The 17411-nt window shown below is 36.8% G+C and overlaps 1 protein-coding gene across 4 annotated transcripts; it reads left to right on the forward strand.

Annotated features, from left to right (window-relative positions):
* Nucleotides 1-255: 255 nt before the first annotated feature.
* On the forward strand, nucleotides 256-16358 carry slc19a2 (solute carrier family 19 member 2). 4 transcript variants are annotated; one of them, XM_052559610.1, is made up of 8 exons: nucleotides 256-634; nucleotides 714-783; nucleotides 2374-2940; nucleotides 3835-3882; nucleotides 4516-4753; nucleotides 5481-5673; nucleotides 15052-15193; nucleotides 15299-16358. In XM_052559610.1, exons 2-8 carry the CDS (start codon nucleotides 751-753, stop codon nucleotides 15431-15433), a joined length of 1356 nt encoding a protein of 451 aa, XP_052415570.1. In that variant the 5' UTR covers nucleotides 256-634; nucleotides 714-750; the 3' UTR covers nucleotides 15434-16358. The 4 variants fall into 4 exon arrangements, with proteins under 4 accessions (XP_052415570.1, XP_052415572.1, XP_052415569.1 ...); XM_052559609.1 differs by having other exon boundaries at nucleotides 257-783; XM_052559612.1 differs by lacking the exons at nucleotides 15052-15193; nucleotides 15299-16358 and adding an exon at nucleotides 6584-6657 and having other exon boundaries at nucleotides 256-783.
* The last annotated feature ends 1053 nt before the right edge of the window (nucleotides 16359-17411 follow it).

Here is a 17411-nt window from a genome sequence, read left to right on the forward strand (position 1 = left end):
TAAAAACGATTTCTTTCAAACTCAAATTAGAATGTCTAAATTCTTGCACAAAGCTTGGGGCGAATTCCAAACAGAGGTGAAACATCCCTATGCCCTACACCAGTGATCCTCAAATCTGGCTCGCGAGATCCAGTTTCCTGCAGAGTTTAGCTGCCTGCCTGCTACCTGCCTGTGATTTTCTAATGATCCTGAAGACACTGATTAGCAAACTCATGCGTGTTTGATTAGGGTTAGAACTAAACTTCGCAGGAAAGTGGATCTCGCGAGCCAGATTTGAGGATCACTGCCCTACACCCTTCGAAGGGCAGAGCCTTGAACATCAACTGATCACAGATGGAAATCATTTCCATGCTCCTCTGCTAAATTTGCATTCAGGGGATACATATCATTTTATTGGATTTGCTTCATCTTGCGGTAACAGTGTTAAAGTAGCCCAATTCCGCGCTAAAATCGCAGACTTGGCATCACTGTTCCCGAAGTGCCCTTCAAAGAAAGAAAAAAAACAAAACAAAAAATAAGTGCTCTCATTGGCTGGTTACCTTACGTCACTCTCCTGCGCCGCGTGGCGTGTCTCCTTGACTCAAGTTACCGGTGATCGAGATCGTTGTTACAAAATGATCCTGCATTGAAGAAGGTCAATAGGCACATGCGAGTATGTCTGAAACGTGGCTTTACCCTACTATTTTACTATGCATTTATGGATTTTTCTCCAGCCACAGACCACTGGAACCTTTTCTAACCCCGTTTTTGATGGGACCTGATAAAAACCTTACGGAAACAGAGGTAAATGTGCTTGAAGGGATGATGTAAGCATAGAGTGAAGTAATGTCAGACTCGGACCTGTTTGAAAAGTATTCGATAACTGAAGGACTTTAACAGACATCGGAATATCGGCTCTGAGTAAAATAATTAAATAAGATAAATTCCCCCAATAGATGGGAATCTGCCAGCTATTTGTCTAATCCCTGAAGTTGAATCTTTTCACTAAAGCAAACTCCTACAATAATTACTAAATCTGGGTCACAAGAGTGTTTGTGTGATTAGAAGATGTCTTTTCAAGGATTGCTAATTGTAGTTTGTCAGCTTGCGTAGTCATTGTGTAGTTTGGCGGAACTCCTCAGTGAACAGCTCTGTGTAGTAAATGCTGCTCCACGTGAAAACACCGTTGATGTACCGTTGATTACGGAATTGGCTTTTCTGACAAGATGCGCATTAAATATCAGCCGATATTTGTCGTACATCATTATACAAAAGTATTTGTCAAAATATCATTAGATTCATTAATATTTAGGTGGACATCTGAATTAATCTTAGACACTGACCATGAGTCAGGAGGGTCTGCGTTTTCTCTCTGTGTGTATTTATAGCCTATATATATATATATATATATATATATATATATATATATATATATATATATATATATATATATATATATATATATATATATAATTTTTTTTTTTTTTTTTTTTTTTTTCTTTCTCTTAAATCATATTGCGGTCACCCACAACGTAGATATGACAAATTCTGGGAAACCACGTGTTGAGATTTACCAGAGGTGTAAAATACTTGAAGTTTTACTTAATTATTATTTTGGGGTATTTGTGTTTTATTCAAGTACAATTTAAACTGGTTACTTGTACTTTTACTTGATTACATTCCTGGAGGAAAAAAAGCAGTACTTTTTACTGCTTACAATTTCATCTTAAAAAGTACATTTCTTTATTTTATCTTATGCACAATAAATATGTTAAACCGAAGTTTAAATGTGCCTGCTTGACGTGAGAACCAATGATCACTGTTTTCATGCATCAAGCACACACACATTTCTGCAACATTTGTGACTTTCATCGCGTAAATGTCTTTACTATCAAATCTGAGGAAGAATACTGAGGTAGAAAATTTGCACCCCCCCCCAAAAAAAAAGTTTATTCATTATTCTTTCTAAATGCACAAGACTGAGTTCACATAAATCAGTGATTTAGAATTTTAAATACAGTTAATATTTGTGTGGGGATGTTTATTTAATTAAATATTACAAAATTTTTATGTTAAATTGTAATTTATGTTTAGTGATGTTCTTACCATTTTTATCACTTGAGTAAAAATTGAGTACTTTTTACACCTCTGAGATTTACCGCTGATTACAGAACCGGCTTTACTGACAAGATGCACATTATATATCAGCCGATATTTATCGTGCATCCCTACTTTTGTATTGTATTTAATTGTATTTTGATTCACTTAATTGAAATGTGTATACTTGAAGCTCTAAATAAAATGCATAACATTACTTTTTTTGGAGTTCATTTGTATTTATGTATTTTTATCAGAAGCTCTGTTGTTGACCGACTACTTCAACTTTTATCACAGGTTGTGAGTGAGATCTATCCATTCTGGACATATTCCTACCTTGTGCTGCTATTCCCTGTTTTCCTGGCCACAGATTATCTTCGCTACAAACCTGTGCTCATTGTCCAGGCGGCCAGCTTCATAGTGACATATGCTTTGCTCGTGACAGTCCGGAGTGTGAGGGCCATGCAGTTATTGGAGTTCTTTTTCGGTCTGGCGACTGCCACTGAAGTTGCCTACTACTCCTACATCTACAGTGTCGTGGAGCCATCTCATTATCAGAGGGTGACTGGTTTTTGCCGCTGTGTCACACTGTTGGGCTCCGCCATTGGCTCACTGATGGGACAGATCCTGGTGTCTGTAGGCCAGGTGCCTCTGTTTTATTTGAGCATCATCACACTGGTGTCCTCCTGCATAGCCTTTGTTGCTCCTTGGTTCCTACCCATGCCCAGTAAGAGCCTGTTCTTTCACCACAGAGAGAGTAGCTCTCAGGATGAAGGAGCTCTGGAACCCATTAACAGACGTCAGCTGATCGAGAAGCCAGAGGATCCAGAGTCCAAAATACAGCTTAGTGCAGATGAAAGAATGGTGGGTGGTTTTTTTTTTTTTCTTTCTTTTTTTTCAACTGAGCAGAAAAAGAAAAAAAGTGATGAAATGTATTATAATATAAATAAGAGCGATCATGCAAAAAAAAATTTTTTTCTATGTGCATGTTATTTTTTCTTTAGTATTGTCCTAACTTCCATGAGTAAGATACATTCCTTAAAAGATGTTTACATAGAGTCCACAAGACCAAAAAATGGCTGAAATGATTAAAATAACCCCCTTCAAAGTTTGGGAACCCTTGGTTCTTAATACTTTGTGTGGTAACCAGGATGATCTACAATGTGTTTTTTTTTTTTTTTTTTGTGCTTGTTGGGTGTCGTATGATGTTTTATTGTTTAAAATTACTCAAATTTTCACAGATTCTACAAGGGGTTCCTGAACTTTTGCATGCCACTCTGTGTGTGTGTGTGTGTGTGTGTATGTATGTCGCTGGGGTCTATTTTTAAGCAATAGCCTAAAAAACTTTGTATGGGACATTATTTTTTTTCCCCCTCTTTTATGCCATTAATTTGACACCTAAAACTGGATTTGTAGTCCAGGGTTACATATGTATATATTTATGCATGTATGTTAATATTTGCACACACATTTGCTCTTCCAAACAGTTTTATTACATTTATTTTAATATAAAATAAATATTTATAGAAATTATAATTTTTAAAACGTCCACTAATGCTCAAGAAAAAAAACACATCATCTGTTGCATTTGAAGGGAATACCTAATAAAAACATATTATATTTATCATCATCTTGTACAAAATGTTTACACTCATTGGCCCTTGATGCATTGTTTCCTTTTTGAGCATGAAACATTGTTTTCAACAAAAATTCATAATTCATTTACGGTACCCTTCTGTCATTCCTATCATCTTCAAGACACTAAGGCCACAAAGGAGGCTTCTCTCACTCCATTTGAATTTCCAGGTAATCAAAACTCTCAAAAAGGTGTGTTTAAATTAATTTATATGAGAGCCATGTATGCTTTATATGATAATTTAGGCTTTTATATACACATCTAAACAGTAGTTGACACCCATACATAGCCCACATCATATATGGTAAACCCAGATGTGCGTGATGCACAAGAGCCATTGAGGTCTGTTGTAGCTTGGGACACATTTACAAGCTTCTGTGTTTCCTGTATGTGATGTGCTTTATGTATATGTAATTTAATGTGTGAATAATAATAATAATTTAAATCAGTTTACCTTATGAAGCGAACATGTCTCTTCAGAAGACTTCAAAATTAAACAGTTTGATTCATATGGATTAATTTTATGTATACTCCATGACCTTTTTGCGTCTTCTAAGGTTTAGTAACCTGAATTTTCAGTGGAAGGAAATAAACATCCCAGGTTTTATTGAAATGATCTTAATTAGTGTTTTGAAGTCTTATTTTTTTTTTTGGAACAACATGGGGGAGAGGAAATGATGACAATTTTAATTTTTAGGTGAACTATCTCTTAAATACTGGCCTTAAAAGAATACTCAAGTTGGTGCATACTGATATGTTCACAGACATGCATAACTTGATTTGACTGTTTGTTTGACTTTCAGGCTCTCAAGGACATTACCAGAAGAAGTGGATTACTGGAAGTGTTAAAAATGCTTTGGTCAGACTTCCTTGAGTGTTACTCCTGCTCTACCCTACTGGCCTGGTCAGTGTGGTGGACTTTATCCACATGTGGTTACCTCCAGGTGATTAATTATGCTCAAGCACTTTGGGAGAAAATCTTGCCTTCCAGTGATTTTGAAGTCTACAATGGATACGTGGAGACAATATCTACATTGCTTGGTATGTTCATCTTATGTTTATTAAGTTCATTTTATTATATTCCCATTCTTAAAAGCATAGGTAACAGAAAATATATTATACCTGGAAGACAGTTCTCTTTATTAAAAGTAATTCAAAAAATTTTCTCCCAATTTATGTCACAATTCAGACCTTTTTACCCCCATCAGAACTGCAAAATGTAAATTCAGTTGTGAGATATTAAGTTGCATGTCTTGGGTAAAACATTAGTTTTGCGAGATGGTTACTTATTGTAATTTTCATGTTTAAAGCAAAAAAATAAATAAATAAATAAACATTGCGAGATGTAAACTCAGAATTCCGAGAAATTAAGATTTTTTTTATTTTTTTTTTTAGAAAAAGTCTAAATTGTGAGATGTAAACTCGGAAATGTGAGGAGAAAAAAAAAGTGTACGTATTGCAATTCTGACCTTATATTATTATTATTATTATTATTTTTTTTTTTCAGATTTGCAAGAAACAAAGTCTGAATTGTGATATTTATATATAAACTCAACACTGTCAACACAAAAAAGTTGCAGTTGCCTTTTATATTGTTTTATCCCAAGGTGAAATCAAGCTTTCATAGTTACCAGCATTTTCATCATTATCATGAACAAATTCAACAGTCATGTATAACAGCAGACACACAACTGTGTTATTTGATTTACAATAAAACAGTTTGACACATTTTTCCCAAATTAATTAATCTGTTGGTTTTTCCCTCCAGGTGCTTTTGCAGCATTTGTTGTAGGCTTTGTGAAAGTGTCCTGGGCAGTGTGGGGAGAGCTTGCTCTCTGCATTTTTTCTGTGGTAATTGCAGTGTGTGTGTACCTCATGGACACCATTAGAAATATCTGGGTTTGCTACACTTCCTACATGCTCTTCAGAGCTACCTACATGCTGCTTATCACCATCGCAACGTAAGTAATGCTGTCAATCTGTATCCATTTTCTTTTGGAATCCATTGTAAACCGGTATCTTTTGACTTTGTTCTGACTACAAAGGGCTAGGAACCCTGCGTCTTTGACTTTACAATAGTGACTGCTTTGCCACTCAGGGGTGGGTAATCAATGTCCATCTATCGAAAAGACATCACAAGTTGGCTCAATCGCTGATGAACCTGATGATTTTAGAAATCAGTCACTTCAAATGCATTTTATAGTCTTGCAAAAAAGATACATGCTTGTATCAGCTTATTTTTCTAAACCACATATGACAACTATAAAATATAACTATAAAAAACAAGACATTATTGACAATGACTATAACATGAAGTCAAATCATGGAATCTGACATGGGCCTGTTGTAAGGTCAATTTAAATTATTAAACTGCACGTGGATGTCTTTTATTTACCACAACAGTTTCAGGTCTTGGAGGTTCTTCTAATGAGCTGAAGAGTTGAATCGGTTGTGCTTCATCAGAGGCATCTAAAATGTGCAGTTTTTGATAGGTACCCTAGGTCCATGGTTGGGATCCACTGTTCTATGGATTGTTCTAAATTATTTTGATTCATTTAATTGTTTAGCAGGTAATAGATTTTTGGGCATATGGCCAACAATAATTCAGAGGGCACATACATAGTTTGATTTTCTGATGTTACTGCATGATGTGTCCCAAAAAAGCATATTTTTGCATAAATTTCAGCATACTTGGTTACTGGATTGCAATATGAAAAATTTAACTCCTACTGCTTCTGATTATTACTGTTGATATTCAAGACAGTGATTCTCAACGTTTCTCAAAGCCAATATCGAAAAGATGTTTCTGGTCTTCTATTGACAGCCGCTTCTTTTAATCTTTTTTTTTTTTTTTTTTTTTTTTTTTTTCAGAACATAGGAGTGGCCAATGTATTTCAACTAAATTTAGTTATAATTAAGATAATTAAATTTAATTGTTCCGGAAATCAGTACTGAATGTTTTTATTTCCCATTAATTTACATGCCTTTTGTAGTCACTTGTGTTTTCACAGGGTTTAAAAGTTATATTTTACATTGTCCTAAGAGTGTCTGGGGTTGTTTTACCAGAAGGTAACAAAATTAAGCATTTGAAGAGCATTTGTCTGTGCCCAGTCACACCACAACAACATCTCTTTTTAACAAATTTATTCAAAGCTAGCAAAGCATAGGCGGATTTCTTTGGAACAAAAAGTATAACTTAGGAGGGAAACAAAGGCTACAGAAGGGGGCATGCCAAAATAACAAACAAAAGTTGTCTAACTTGGGAGTTAAATTCTTACTAAATCTCTCAAAGAAAATAAAATAAACAACGGGATGTATGTTCACTCCCTGTCTAGCCACAGACCAGGAGGAAACAGGGAATTACAAAATAAATTGGCGCCCACCTCCCTACAGTTCCCAAACAATAATTTAAACAAAACAAACACTCAGATGAATAACAGCTTAAAAAGGTAAAACAAAGAGTAAGGTATCTTGTCAAAGCAAAATAACATAACTCTTAGCTTAAGTGTTTAGCAGTACTAAAACATTCAATAGAGAACAAACAGTAAAGCAACAGCATTTTAAACCAAAGGTTAAAATGTTAACAACCATACAGATCCCCAAAGGATGCAACACAGCTTCAACAACAGGGTTGGGCAGGACACAGATCATGCTCTGGAGAAGGATTCTCATTGGATGAGTGTTGTGCTCTACTTTGGCTGCGTTTACACTTGGCATTAACATGCGATCACCGTGATCTAATCAAGCAGATTGGATCATGAGTCAGTCAGAACAATGGCGCGTTTACACTTGGAAGCATCAGCTGAATTTTCTTTCTGGATAACCGATCAGATCTGTCTTTCCCATGCAATATTTAAATAAGTATGCAGAGAATGGCCAGGAGCATTTTGCAAATCAAAGATAAGTGTAGAAGTCTCACTTACGCTCCACACGGGTGTTCGCCGTCTTTTTTTCTGACAGCTTGCGCGAAAGGGGGACAGGTCCGTGTAAACCACCACCGGATTTTCAACTACCTCCTAAGTAAATTTTGAAGTGTTGCAATGCTAAGAGTAAGGCTAAAGCCTCTTTTTCAATAGTACTGTACTTCTGTTGACATTTTTTAAACTTTTTTGGAGAAGTAACTCACAGGATGCTCTATGCCAGAGTCTTCTTGCAGTAAAACAGCACTTGCCCCTGCAGAAATTGCATCCACCTGCAACTATATTTGTATGTCTGATCTTAGGCTAGTGAGCAAGATCCGATTCTAAGTTACTCAGTACTGCAGAATTGTTTAGATGCATACAGGACATTCGGTCTTCCTTTTTGGGACCAGTGAACTTAGCCTGCAATGCTGATCCTGGAACAGGAAGCAAGACTACAACCAAATTGCCAGGTTGGAAGCTTCATTTTATACTTATCATAAAGCAATTTCAATTTGGATTGCGCAGTTACCAGATGAGATTTTGCTACAACACAAGCCTTCTGGAGATGTTCACGGAAAGCACATACATAGTCCAAGAGGTTAATAGACACCGAACCTTTTGACAATAACTGATCACCTAACAGTTTCAAGGGCCCATGGACAGTGTGCCCAAATACAAGTTCAGCAGGGTTGAAGCCCAATGATTCCTGCCCGTCTCTCTAACTGCAAACATTAATGGTAGCAAAACCCTTAACTCGGTCTCTACCAGTACTTAAACAATATGCACATAGCATCAACTTTATGGTGTGGTAAAAGCGTTCCAGCGCGCCCTGGGACTCTGGATGGTGTGTGCTGGATGGTTGATCAACTCCTGACTCTTTTAGCACTTCAATAAACACTTTGGAAATTAAGTTAGTACCTCGATCGGTTTGGATAACTTTGGGCAAACCAAACATTGAGCAGAACTTAACCATTTCCTTCATTACCTCCTCGGCTTTAAGAGCATGGAGCATAAAAGCTTCTGTGAACCGAGTTGCAGCACACATTAGAGTCAAAACATGTTGGTGTCCTGATTTCAAATTTGGTAGCATCACAACACAATCCACAGTTAAATTTTCAAACGGCTCTCCCACCACTGGAATTGGATGGAGGGGAGCAGTAGGTATTGGTTTGATGTGGGTTACCCACAAGCTGGCAAACATGGCAACTCTTGCAGAATTAAGAAAAACTAGAGAGTTCAATCCAGTTCAAAAGAATATCGGGAAATGCACTTGTAAGTTTTGTTAACCCCAAAACATGGGAGCCGGGGAGAGGAAGCTCAAGGGCAAGGTGCAATACCTGATGATCAGAGGGCAAAACAATTTGATTGACCGCTAAAGCATCATCAACATCATGTGGCTTCCAACGATACATTAGGACATGATCTTCCCAAATAAAAGCTATTCTAGCACTGCTTAAATTACCTAACTGAACAGCAGCTTCAGCACTGGCTGCTAGAGATTGGTCAGATCTTTGAGCAATAATTAAGTGTTCTGTCAAATTTCAGAGCTGCTGCTTTTAAGTTCGCAAAATCATTAGGAGCTAACTGTGCAAGCAGGAAATACAGAAGGGAAATAAGCAGTGATATCAGAGTCAGGAGATAAATCTGGCGTATCTGGAGAAGGTAAGACCTTACCACTGACAAGTCCTTCCCCAGGCTTACACCATCCACAGGCAGCTCAATTCGCACCCCAAGAGGAACCACACTCGTAACCAGATCAGACTTAAGATGAATCCCATGCACTGGCACCCTGACACATCCTAAGTCAATTCCATGGACCAAAACATCAGTACCAGAGTATGGTTTGGTCATGAATGACAAGTCATCTGCTAAAATAAATGACTGTGTTGCTACAGTGTCCCTCAGAATTGAGATAGACTTATCCAGAGAGTTGGCACAAAGGGAAACAGTCCCAGTAAAAAGCAAAAGCTCCTCTCTTAGAATTTTTCAGCAATATTTTTCTGTTTCCAAGCATTATATCAGAAATGATGTGGCCTGGATCCAAATAGTAAAAACAAACACATTTGTTATTGGCACGTTTTGCATCAGACTTATATCAGCTACTATTTCCCTTGGAACACAAGAAGTTTCCTTCTCTACTTGCTCAGTATTTAAAAATTGACGTTTGGCCTGGCGTGAAAATGGGAATATTTTCTTGTGGGTGAGCACAAACTCATCTGCTATCACAGCAGCTTCAGAGAGTGTGTTTACCTTTTGTTAATTCAAATGAACAACTACAGGTTCAGGAGCACATTTTTAAAACTCTTCCAATAAGATAAGCTCCTGCAACTGCTCTAAACTGGTGACCTTGTTTGGCACAACTTCTCAAAGAGTGATTTTCTTTGTCATTGTGCAAACTGTACATATGTTTGTTTGGATGTTTTCATTAAGTTTTGAAAGCGTTGACAGTAGGCTTCAAGAAGCAATTCATACGCGCTCAATACTGCCACTTTGACAACCGTAATCAAGAGACCTGTCAATTAGAAGTAAAGAACAGACCTCCTGTGCCTTCCCTACAAAATTAACACTAAGAGGAGTATATCCACTATATCCTTCGGCCAACCAAATGTAAAAAGTGAAAGAAAGTGAAAGTCGGGACATTTGCTAAGTATGGTAACCGATAAATGGAATTTAATGGTGCTCTGCATTTAACCCATCCAAGTGCAAACACATAGCAGTGAGAAGTGAACACACCGTGAACACACACCCAGAGCAGTGGGCAGCTATATCCAGCGCCCCGGGGAGCAACTGGGGGTTCAGTGCCTTGCTCAAGGGCACTTCACCCATGGGTACTGAGGGTGGAAGAGAGTGCTGTTCATTAACTGCCCTCCACCTACAATAACTGCCAGCACCAAGACTCGAGCCTGCGACCTTCGGGTTACAAGTCCAACTCTCTAACCATTAGGCCACAGCTGCCCCTAAAGTGCTCAATGTGCCACAATGTGCTCAGAAGCAGTGAAGTAACAATCCACCTCAGCTTCTCTAAAATGCAGTACTAATTTTACGTACTTCACAACATCAAAGTTTGGCTGGGTATTGCTTACCGGGTCTTTTGTTCACTGAGGGAGCTCATGCGTTGAACAGAAGGCTTCCTGCGCAAAGTCTCACATTACAATTCAAGTGTTTTAAGCTTAATATCCTGATTTTTACTTTGATGTCATGTGCTTGTCTTTTTAGCTCCAAGTCAAGCTCTTTTAACTTGCTGTCACTGGATCTAGTCAAGACTCAGTAGGAAGGGGCAAAGCAGAAGCTTCTCCTACCACTAAATTCCCCTCTGACACCTCCGGTGACTCAGCAAGTAGAATACCTGTACTCATGAATTCGTTATATAGCTCCTCTTTAGTCACTTGCTTGGTAGCATCTCTAGACGCAGTAACATGAAATAAGTCAGCAATTAACAACAAATCTTTTTTGAAAGCTGCCAAAACTTAATACCTATACTAATAAAGCATTCATGAAATACTAAAATCGTCTTACAAGGAGCTTTTCCGTTTTTTCAAATGAGCGTTTCACGAGAGAAAAATGCCACTAATAAATTCAAAGGAAGAGCCCTCAAAATGTTACGTCCTACGAGTGTCTGGGGTTGGTTTACCACGACGTAACGAAATTAAGCATTTGAAGAGCATTTGTCTGGGCCCTGCCATAGCACCACAACAAGATCTCTTTTTAATAGATTCATTAAAGGCTAGGAAAGTAAACTGTTCACTTAAAAGTGAAACAAAGACTTCAGAAAGGGGCAGTGCCGAAATAACAAACAAAATTTCAGTCTTACTTGGGAGTTAAATTGTTACTAAATCTTTCAAAGAAAAGAAAACAACAGGATGTATATTCACTCCCTGTCTAGCCACAGACCAGGAGAAAACGGGATTACAAAACAAAATGGCGCCCCTCCCTACAGTTCCCAAACAATAATTGTTTATTTTATTTAAATCAGATGCTTGTCGCATTGTTCCGAAACATTTCGAAATTCCAGTGGTTCACCACTAGGGGATGTTGATCTCAAAGTAAACCCATATACCATTTCTGGTTCTCCATTTAATCATGTGACATGAAATCTCACAGAATTTTACTATAAAAGAATAGTAGATGTTGTGGGTTAAACAAAAGATAACTTCACTTTATTACAGATATTGTTTAAAAAAAGTGTACAAACATTCAGTACTTTCATCCAGTGTTGAGTACTCGAGACTCGGACTCGGTCTCGGACTCGGTCTCGAGACCGTATTTTAATGGTCTCGGTCTTGTCATGGACTCGTGTGCATTTTGACTCGGTATTGACTCGGACTCGAACATATTAGGAATCGGACTTATGCCCGAGTCCACTCGAGTCCCAATCAAAATATTTCATGATTATTACTGTATGTTAATGTTTAATTAAATTGATGTATGATTGATACATCCAATGACTGGTGATTTTCTTGTGACATGAGACGTTAGGCCAGCGACACACTGAATGCATGGCGCAAGCGTCTCAGCTGCGTGGCGTGTCTGTTTTTAATTCGGCTCCCATGTTAACAGGTTAGAGCTTGCAGACTGCCTGTGTGAGACGCGCGGAAAACCCGTGCATGCTAGAAATAGAACTGACGCCTATTTTCACGCGAACACGCGCGTGTTGGAAGCGTTTCCAGGCAAAATAAACTAGGAAAATATGTTTATATGTCACTTGTGTCATTATGTACACAAATATACATATTAATTAATGACATTTTGATATTTGAAAGTCTATAGGTTGGCATAAATTCAGATATAAATGTAATAAAAAAAAATAAAATAAATAATTATCGATTTTCAAATATTGCACCTGTCAAACATACTCTATTTTGCAAGAGCCTGGTTTTTCGGCGGCCTCTCTCTATGTCACCTATAGCAGAAGCAGCGCGCTAGCGCTGCGTCAGACACGCTTCTGGTGTGTAAAGACACAGAAAACGTGAAGCAGCCACCACGTTTCTTGTAAGCAGCAGAGACGCCACGTAGCCAGTGTGTCACCGGCCTTAAGTTATCCTCCTGCCATCCGCCTGTAGTGATCCCGCTATCCAGAAAGCCACATTGCTACATTATTTCTCTCAACTGTGTTATTTTTACAAAGTAGGACAAAATGGTCACAGAAAAAAAAAATATTGTTTAATTAAATTATATAATGAATACAGACACAGACTGACTGTCTCAACACTAAACATCTCCCCCCGTATAAATGTCTGATAGAAGGCATTGAACTTATATGGCATTTCAACCAGCTTTCTTCCCCTTGCACATACACACTTTTGCATGAAATTTTCCTGGACAGTCAGTCGGCTCTTGTGTGTATGCCCTCCGTAACTAAAAAAAACTTCGACTAGTGTGTATTTTACCCTGCATTAAAACCCACCATCCAGTGAAATTAGCATTAGATTATCCGTTGCTGTTACAGAAAGTGATGAAATGGTAACTTTTGTCAGTCCCCGCTTCCTCTGCACCAATAGAGAGAGTTTTTAGTCTGGGTGGATTGATCATGAGACCACATCGTGCTTGGTCGGGTAGCAGGATGGTCTCCTCACTTATTTTTTTGAAAAGTAATTATGCCCATCTTTAATCTTCACAACATCTAAAGTGCACATAATCCAAGACATTGTAAGGATATTAGCAGTCATTAGTTAAGCTTCAGGGTTAAAAGTTATGTAAAAGCTGTTACAGTTGAACATTTACAGGTATAGTGGTACAGTAATGTTACTTGTACTAGAAGTGTTATGTGGAATTACAATATAGAGTCGTACAGTAATCTTATGTGTACTAGAAAGGTTATATGGATGTGTATAGTGGTACAACGATGTTATGTGAAAATGAGCACTTAATATTGACAAGTAACAATTCATAATTCTAATAAAATTACCTTTACACCACATACTATGTGGCCCTTTTACCCTTTATTGTTTCCATCATACATTTTACATACTCTTGAAGATTTCTTTAGGTCTTGTCTCAGACCCAATCTCTCTGGTCTCGGTCTTGACTCGGACTCGACCCTTTCTGGTCTCGGTCTTGACTCGGACTCGACCCTTTCTGGACTCGGTCTTGACTCGGACTCGACCATCTCTGGACTCGATCTGGACTCGGACTCGAATGAGCCGGTCTCGACTACAACACTGCTTTCATCCTACAAATCGTATCATATCTTAAAAATAACAAAATGAGCTGAGGATAGAATTAAATCCACATCCTTCTTCTGACTGATAAAACTAATCTTGCCTGCTGGTTTTTATAGACAGCTCTAATGAAAACCAATTAATTAAATACATAAATCAATCAATTAATTAAATTATTAATTTAGTTCATTGTGTGTTAAGTGTTTGATTTATACTTAAAACACATAAGCACTAATATTTAAAAGTATTTAAATGATTATGTATTTTAAAAATGGTGTTTCTAAAAAAAAAAAATTCCATTTACTTTGTAAGTTTGGTCAGTGTTCTTGATACTTTTACAACATTTTCACCAGCAGGTGTCGCCACCACATGCTGTTTAAAGTGCTTCGAACTAAGCATCAAATAATTTTTCGGCGCAATTGGTTCAATTAATTCAATGCTTCGAAAAGCTTTGTTTCTCCCATCACTAAGTTGTGCTTTGCTTTTATGCTGCTTGCCTCCTGGTTGGTAAGTAGGTGCAGCTGGAGGAGCAATGAGGCTACCTGCAAGAGTTGAGAGGGAGAGGAGAGCAGGAGACACGCACAACAATAGAAAAAAAGCTACAGAGCCCCGCACATGGAATGCGCACAATTTATTTTTTCTTGCATGTCATGTGTGGCACTCCATAGGAAACGCACAGTACCAATGAAGCCATTACAAATATATGCCACTGGGCGTAATACTAATAAATAGCTATTTCTATCTGTCTGTCTTTACTAGGTCTAGAAATTCCCTCATGTATCCAGGTTTTCCAAGACCACAATTAGATTAAAATGGCAGTTAAGGAATTAATGAAATTATAAATATGGCATCTTACAGCTGGATTTTAGCTTGTTCAGTCTTATTTAATTTAATTTTAAGAAATCGTGTGGCCCTCTTGGAAGTTCTGTTCCCCTGGTTGAGAATCACTGATTTAAGGATATCTAACCTTGTAAAGTGTCTTACCCTTGTAAATTGCAGAGAGCCAGACCCAGTCATTTGTTCCATATCCGTCTGCGTTTTATTTATTAGAGACTGATCTGAAAATGTTGAGCAATTTTTATACCTAGTTTTTCCATATTCATCAGTGTTTGTTTCATTGGCACAAAATCTTGTTGCTGCAAGACTCGCTTCTAAACATGACTGCTCTTATCTGAAATTCTTTTGGCTCTTTTAGGCAAGTTCTCCTTGTGCACTTGGCAATTGTCACCCATATTTCTTATTCTTCAAAAAAAAAAAAAGTCTTCTTTTTATATTGCAGGTATCAGATAGCTGCTAACCTAAGTATGAGAAGATATGCTTTGGTTTTTGGAGTAAACACTTTCATCGCACTTCTACTGCAGACGCTTCTTACTGTAATTGTAGTAGATTCTGCTGGTCTAGGCCTGGAAATTTTTCTACAGGTAAAGTACAACATATACCTAGCTTTAGTGTATTATCATGAATGTCGATCACTAATGAAAGCTGCTAATATTGTTTGTTTTATGTTTGTTTGCTCCTTTTCACAGTTTCTGATCTATGCTAGTTACTTTGCTGTAATAGCTGTGATATTCTTGATTGCTTGGCTGTATAAACTGTACAAAAGAAGGGGACCTGAACGACAGAATGAAATACCCTCAACAGAAACAGTTCCAGAAGCTTGAGACACCTCACATCAGCATCCGTTAAGCACAAGCATAATAATCTTTTGTTCAACTGAATGCATAGGTCAAAAAATTGCTGTACGTTAAGAAAATGCTGCATTTCCAAATCGGTCACAGATCCAGCTTTAAAGGTTATAAAAACACTGGTGATTATGATAAATAATAATTATATAATGTACTATTAAGTGACCGTTGGTTGTCACGGAGTGAAGAACAAAATGCACTAATTTAATATTTTATTCACACCATTATGATGCCTTAGTTTACTTGAATTCGAAGCAACTAGGTCAAAATACATAGTCTGAACTCTTGTGCTAATACTAGCACATTTTGAATGTAAGCGCTAGTTTGAATTTGCCGTTCTTTCTGTTGTTCTCCTGACACATTTGCACCTACAAAATAAACCTTTTTATATATACATTTTGATTTTGAATAGAAACATTCATATGAAGATGAAAAACTCCCACAACCCTTTGTCCAGTTTTCTTCCTTGACTATCAAATATTTCTTTGTCTGCACATTTGGTTGGAGTTGATTTTGAATATCAGCACAATTATGATTGTGATATTGCTTGTATACAACAGTTACACACCAAGGGAGAGAGAGCTGATATGTAACCTTTTAGACACCTTGTCAGTAATATTTGTCTATTTGTGGTCTGTCGAGGAAAATAGTTCCTCCTACCTAGTTCCTGTTGTACCACTTTGTGCAACACAAAGTAGTATGATTTTGTTTTTGACTGAATCTGTCACTAAATCAAACAGACAATCATGTGATCAATCAAATTTGAGGAATAGTAGTAACTGTTGTATAATGCAGTTTATCATGCTGTGCTGCTGGCCTTAAATGATACAATTTCTCCTTTAAGTGACTTTAGTTTTGTTGGACATTCCATTTGTGTTTTATTGGTCACACTTTATTTTAAGGTCCTATTCTAATGACTTAGAATATTGCACCAATAAACTTCTAATTAGCTTTTTATTAAAAGTTATTAAGGTAGTTTTTAGTTAAGGTGTGGGGTAGGATTATGGGATCTAATCCAATAATGTGCTTTGTAAGTACTAATAACCCACCAATATATTAGTAATATGTATGCTAGTTAATAGTGAGAATTGATCCTTAAATAAAGTGTTTCCATTTTATTTAATGAATTATTCTTTAAAAGGCACAGCATTTACAGATAAAGAGGAAGACATTTGTGTGTTTATTGAACGCTGGTCTTATAGTCCAGAATTGAGTTAATTATTTAGATTTGTCTATGATAACATGGTATTATTACTTGGTATAGTTAGTGCATTGCACCATCTATTGCAGCATATTTGTTTATTCAGCTTGGAAGTTATCTTTACCTTAATGGTCTAACTTTAAAGAAATATGTTACAGTAGAAATGATTTTTTTTTTTTTTTTTTTTACATATGCAGTGCTCAATTTCCTTGCAATAATACTGCGTTTAGATATATTTTCCTAAATATTCTAAATAAGTATTTTTACAGAAATAACATATGTTTCGCTTGTTCACTGTAAAATGATTGTGCCAGCACTATAACAAAATGTAATTTTTAATCTCTAGCAGTATTTAACTCATCATGTTAATAACTGTGGTGCCAAAAGTTGTATGTTATGTACAGGAAGAACATTATTATTGTAAGATTTATTGTAAGGTGTTTGTGTTTTTAAGTGTTGTGTGCTCTGATGTTGGATACGAAAGCAGAACGTATCGAGTATGGTTTTCTGCAATGTTGATTTTTTTATTATTATTATTATTATTATTATTGTTTTTTTTTTTGTTTTTTTTTTTGTCAGTATGATACTGTCATACTTGTATGATAAATTATAAATAAATAAAAGATCTGATCACTGAAAATGTGGCCTGTGCGTTTCTTTTGGTATAAAATATGTACGATTTGCAAATTGCAAAACTTATTTAATCTTATTTAAACTACAAACTACATACAAATGATGTACTCTGCAAGACAT

Source organism: Carassius gibelio, chromosome B6, assembly GCF_023724105.1.
Source record: "Carassius gibelio isolate Cgi1373 ecotype wild population from Czech Republic chromosome B6, carGib1.2-hapl.c, whole genome shotgun sequence".
NCBI classification, from domain to species: domain Eukaryota; kingdom Metazoa; phylum Chordata; class Actinopteri; order Cypriniformes; family Cyprinidae; genus Carassius; species Carassius gibelio.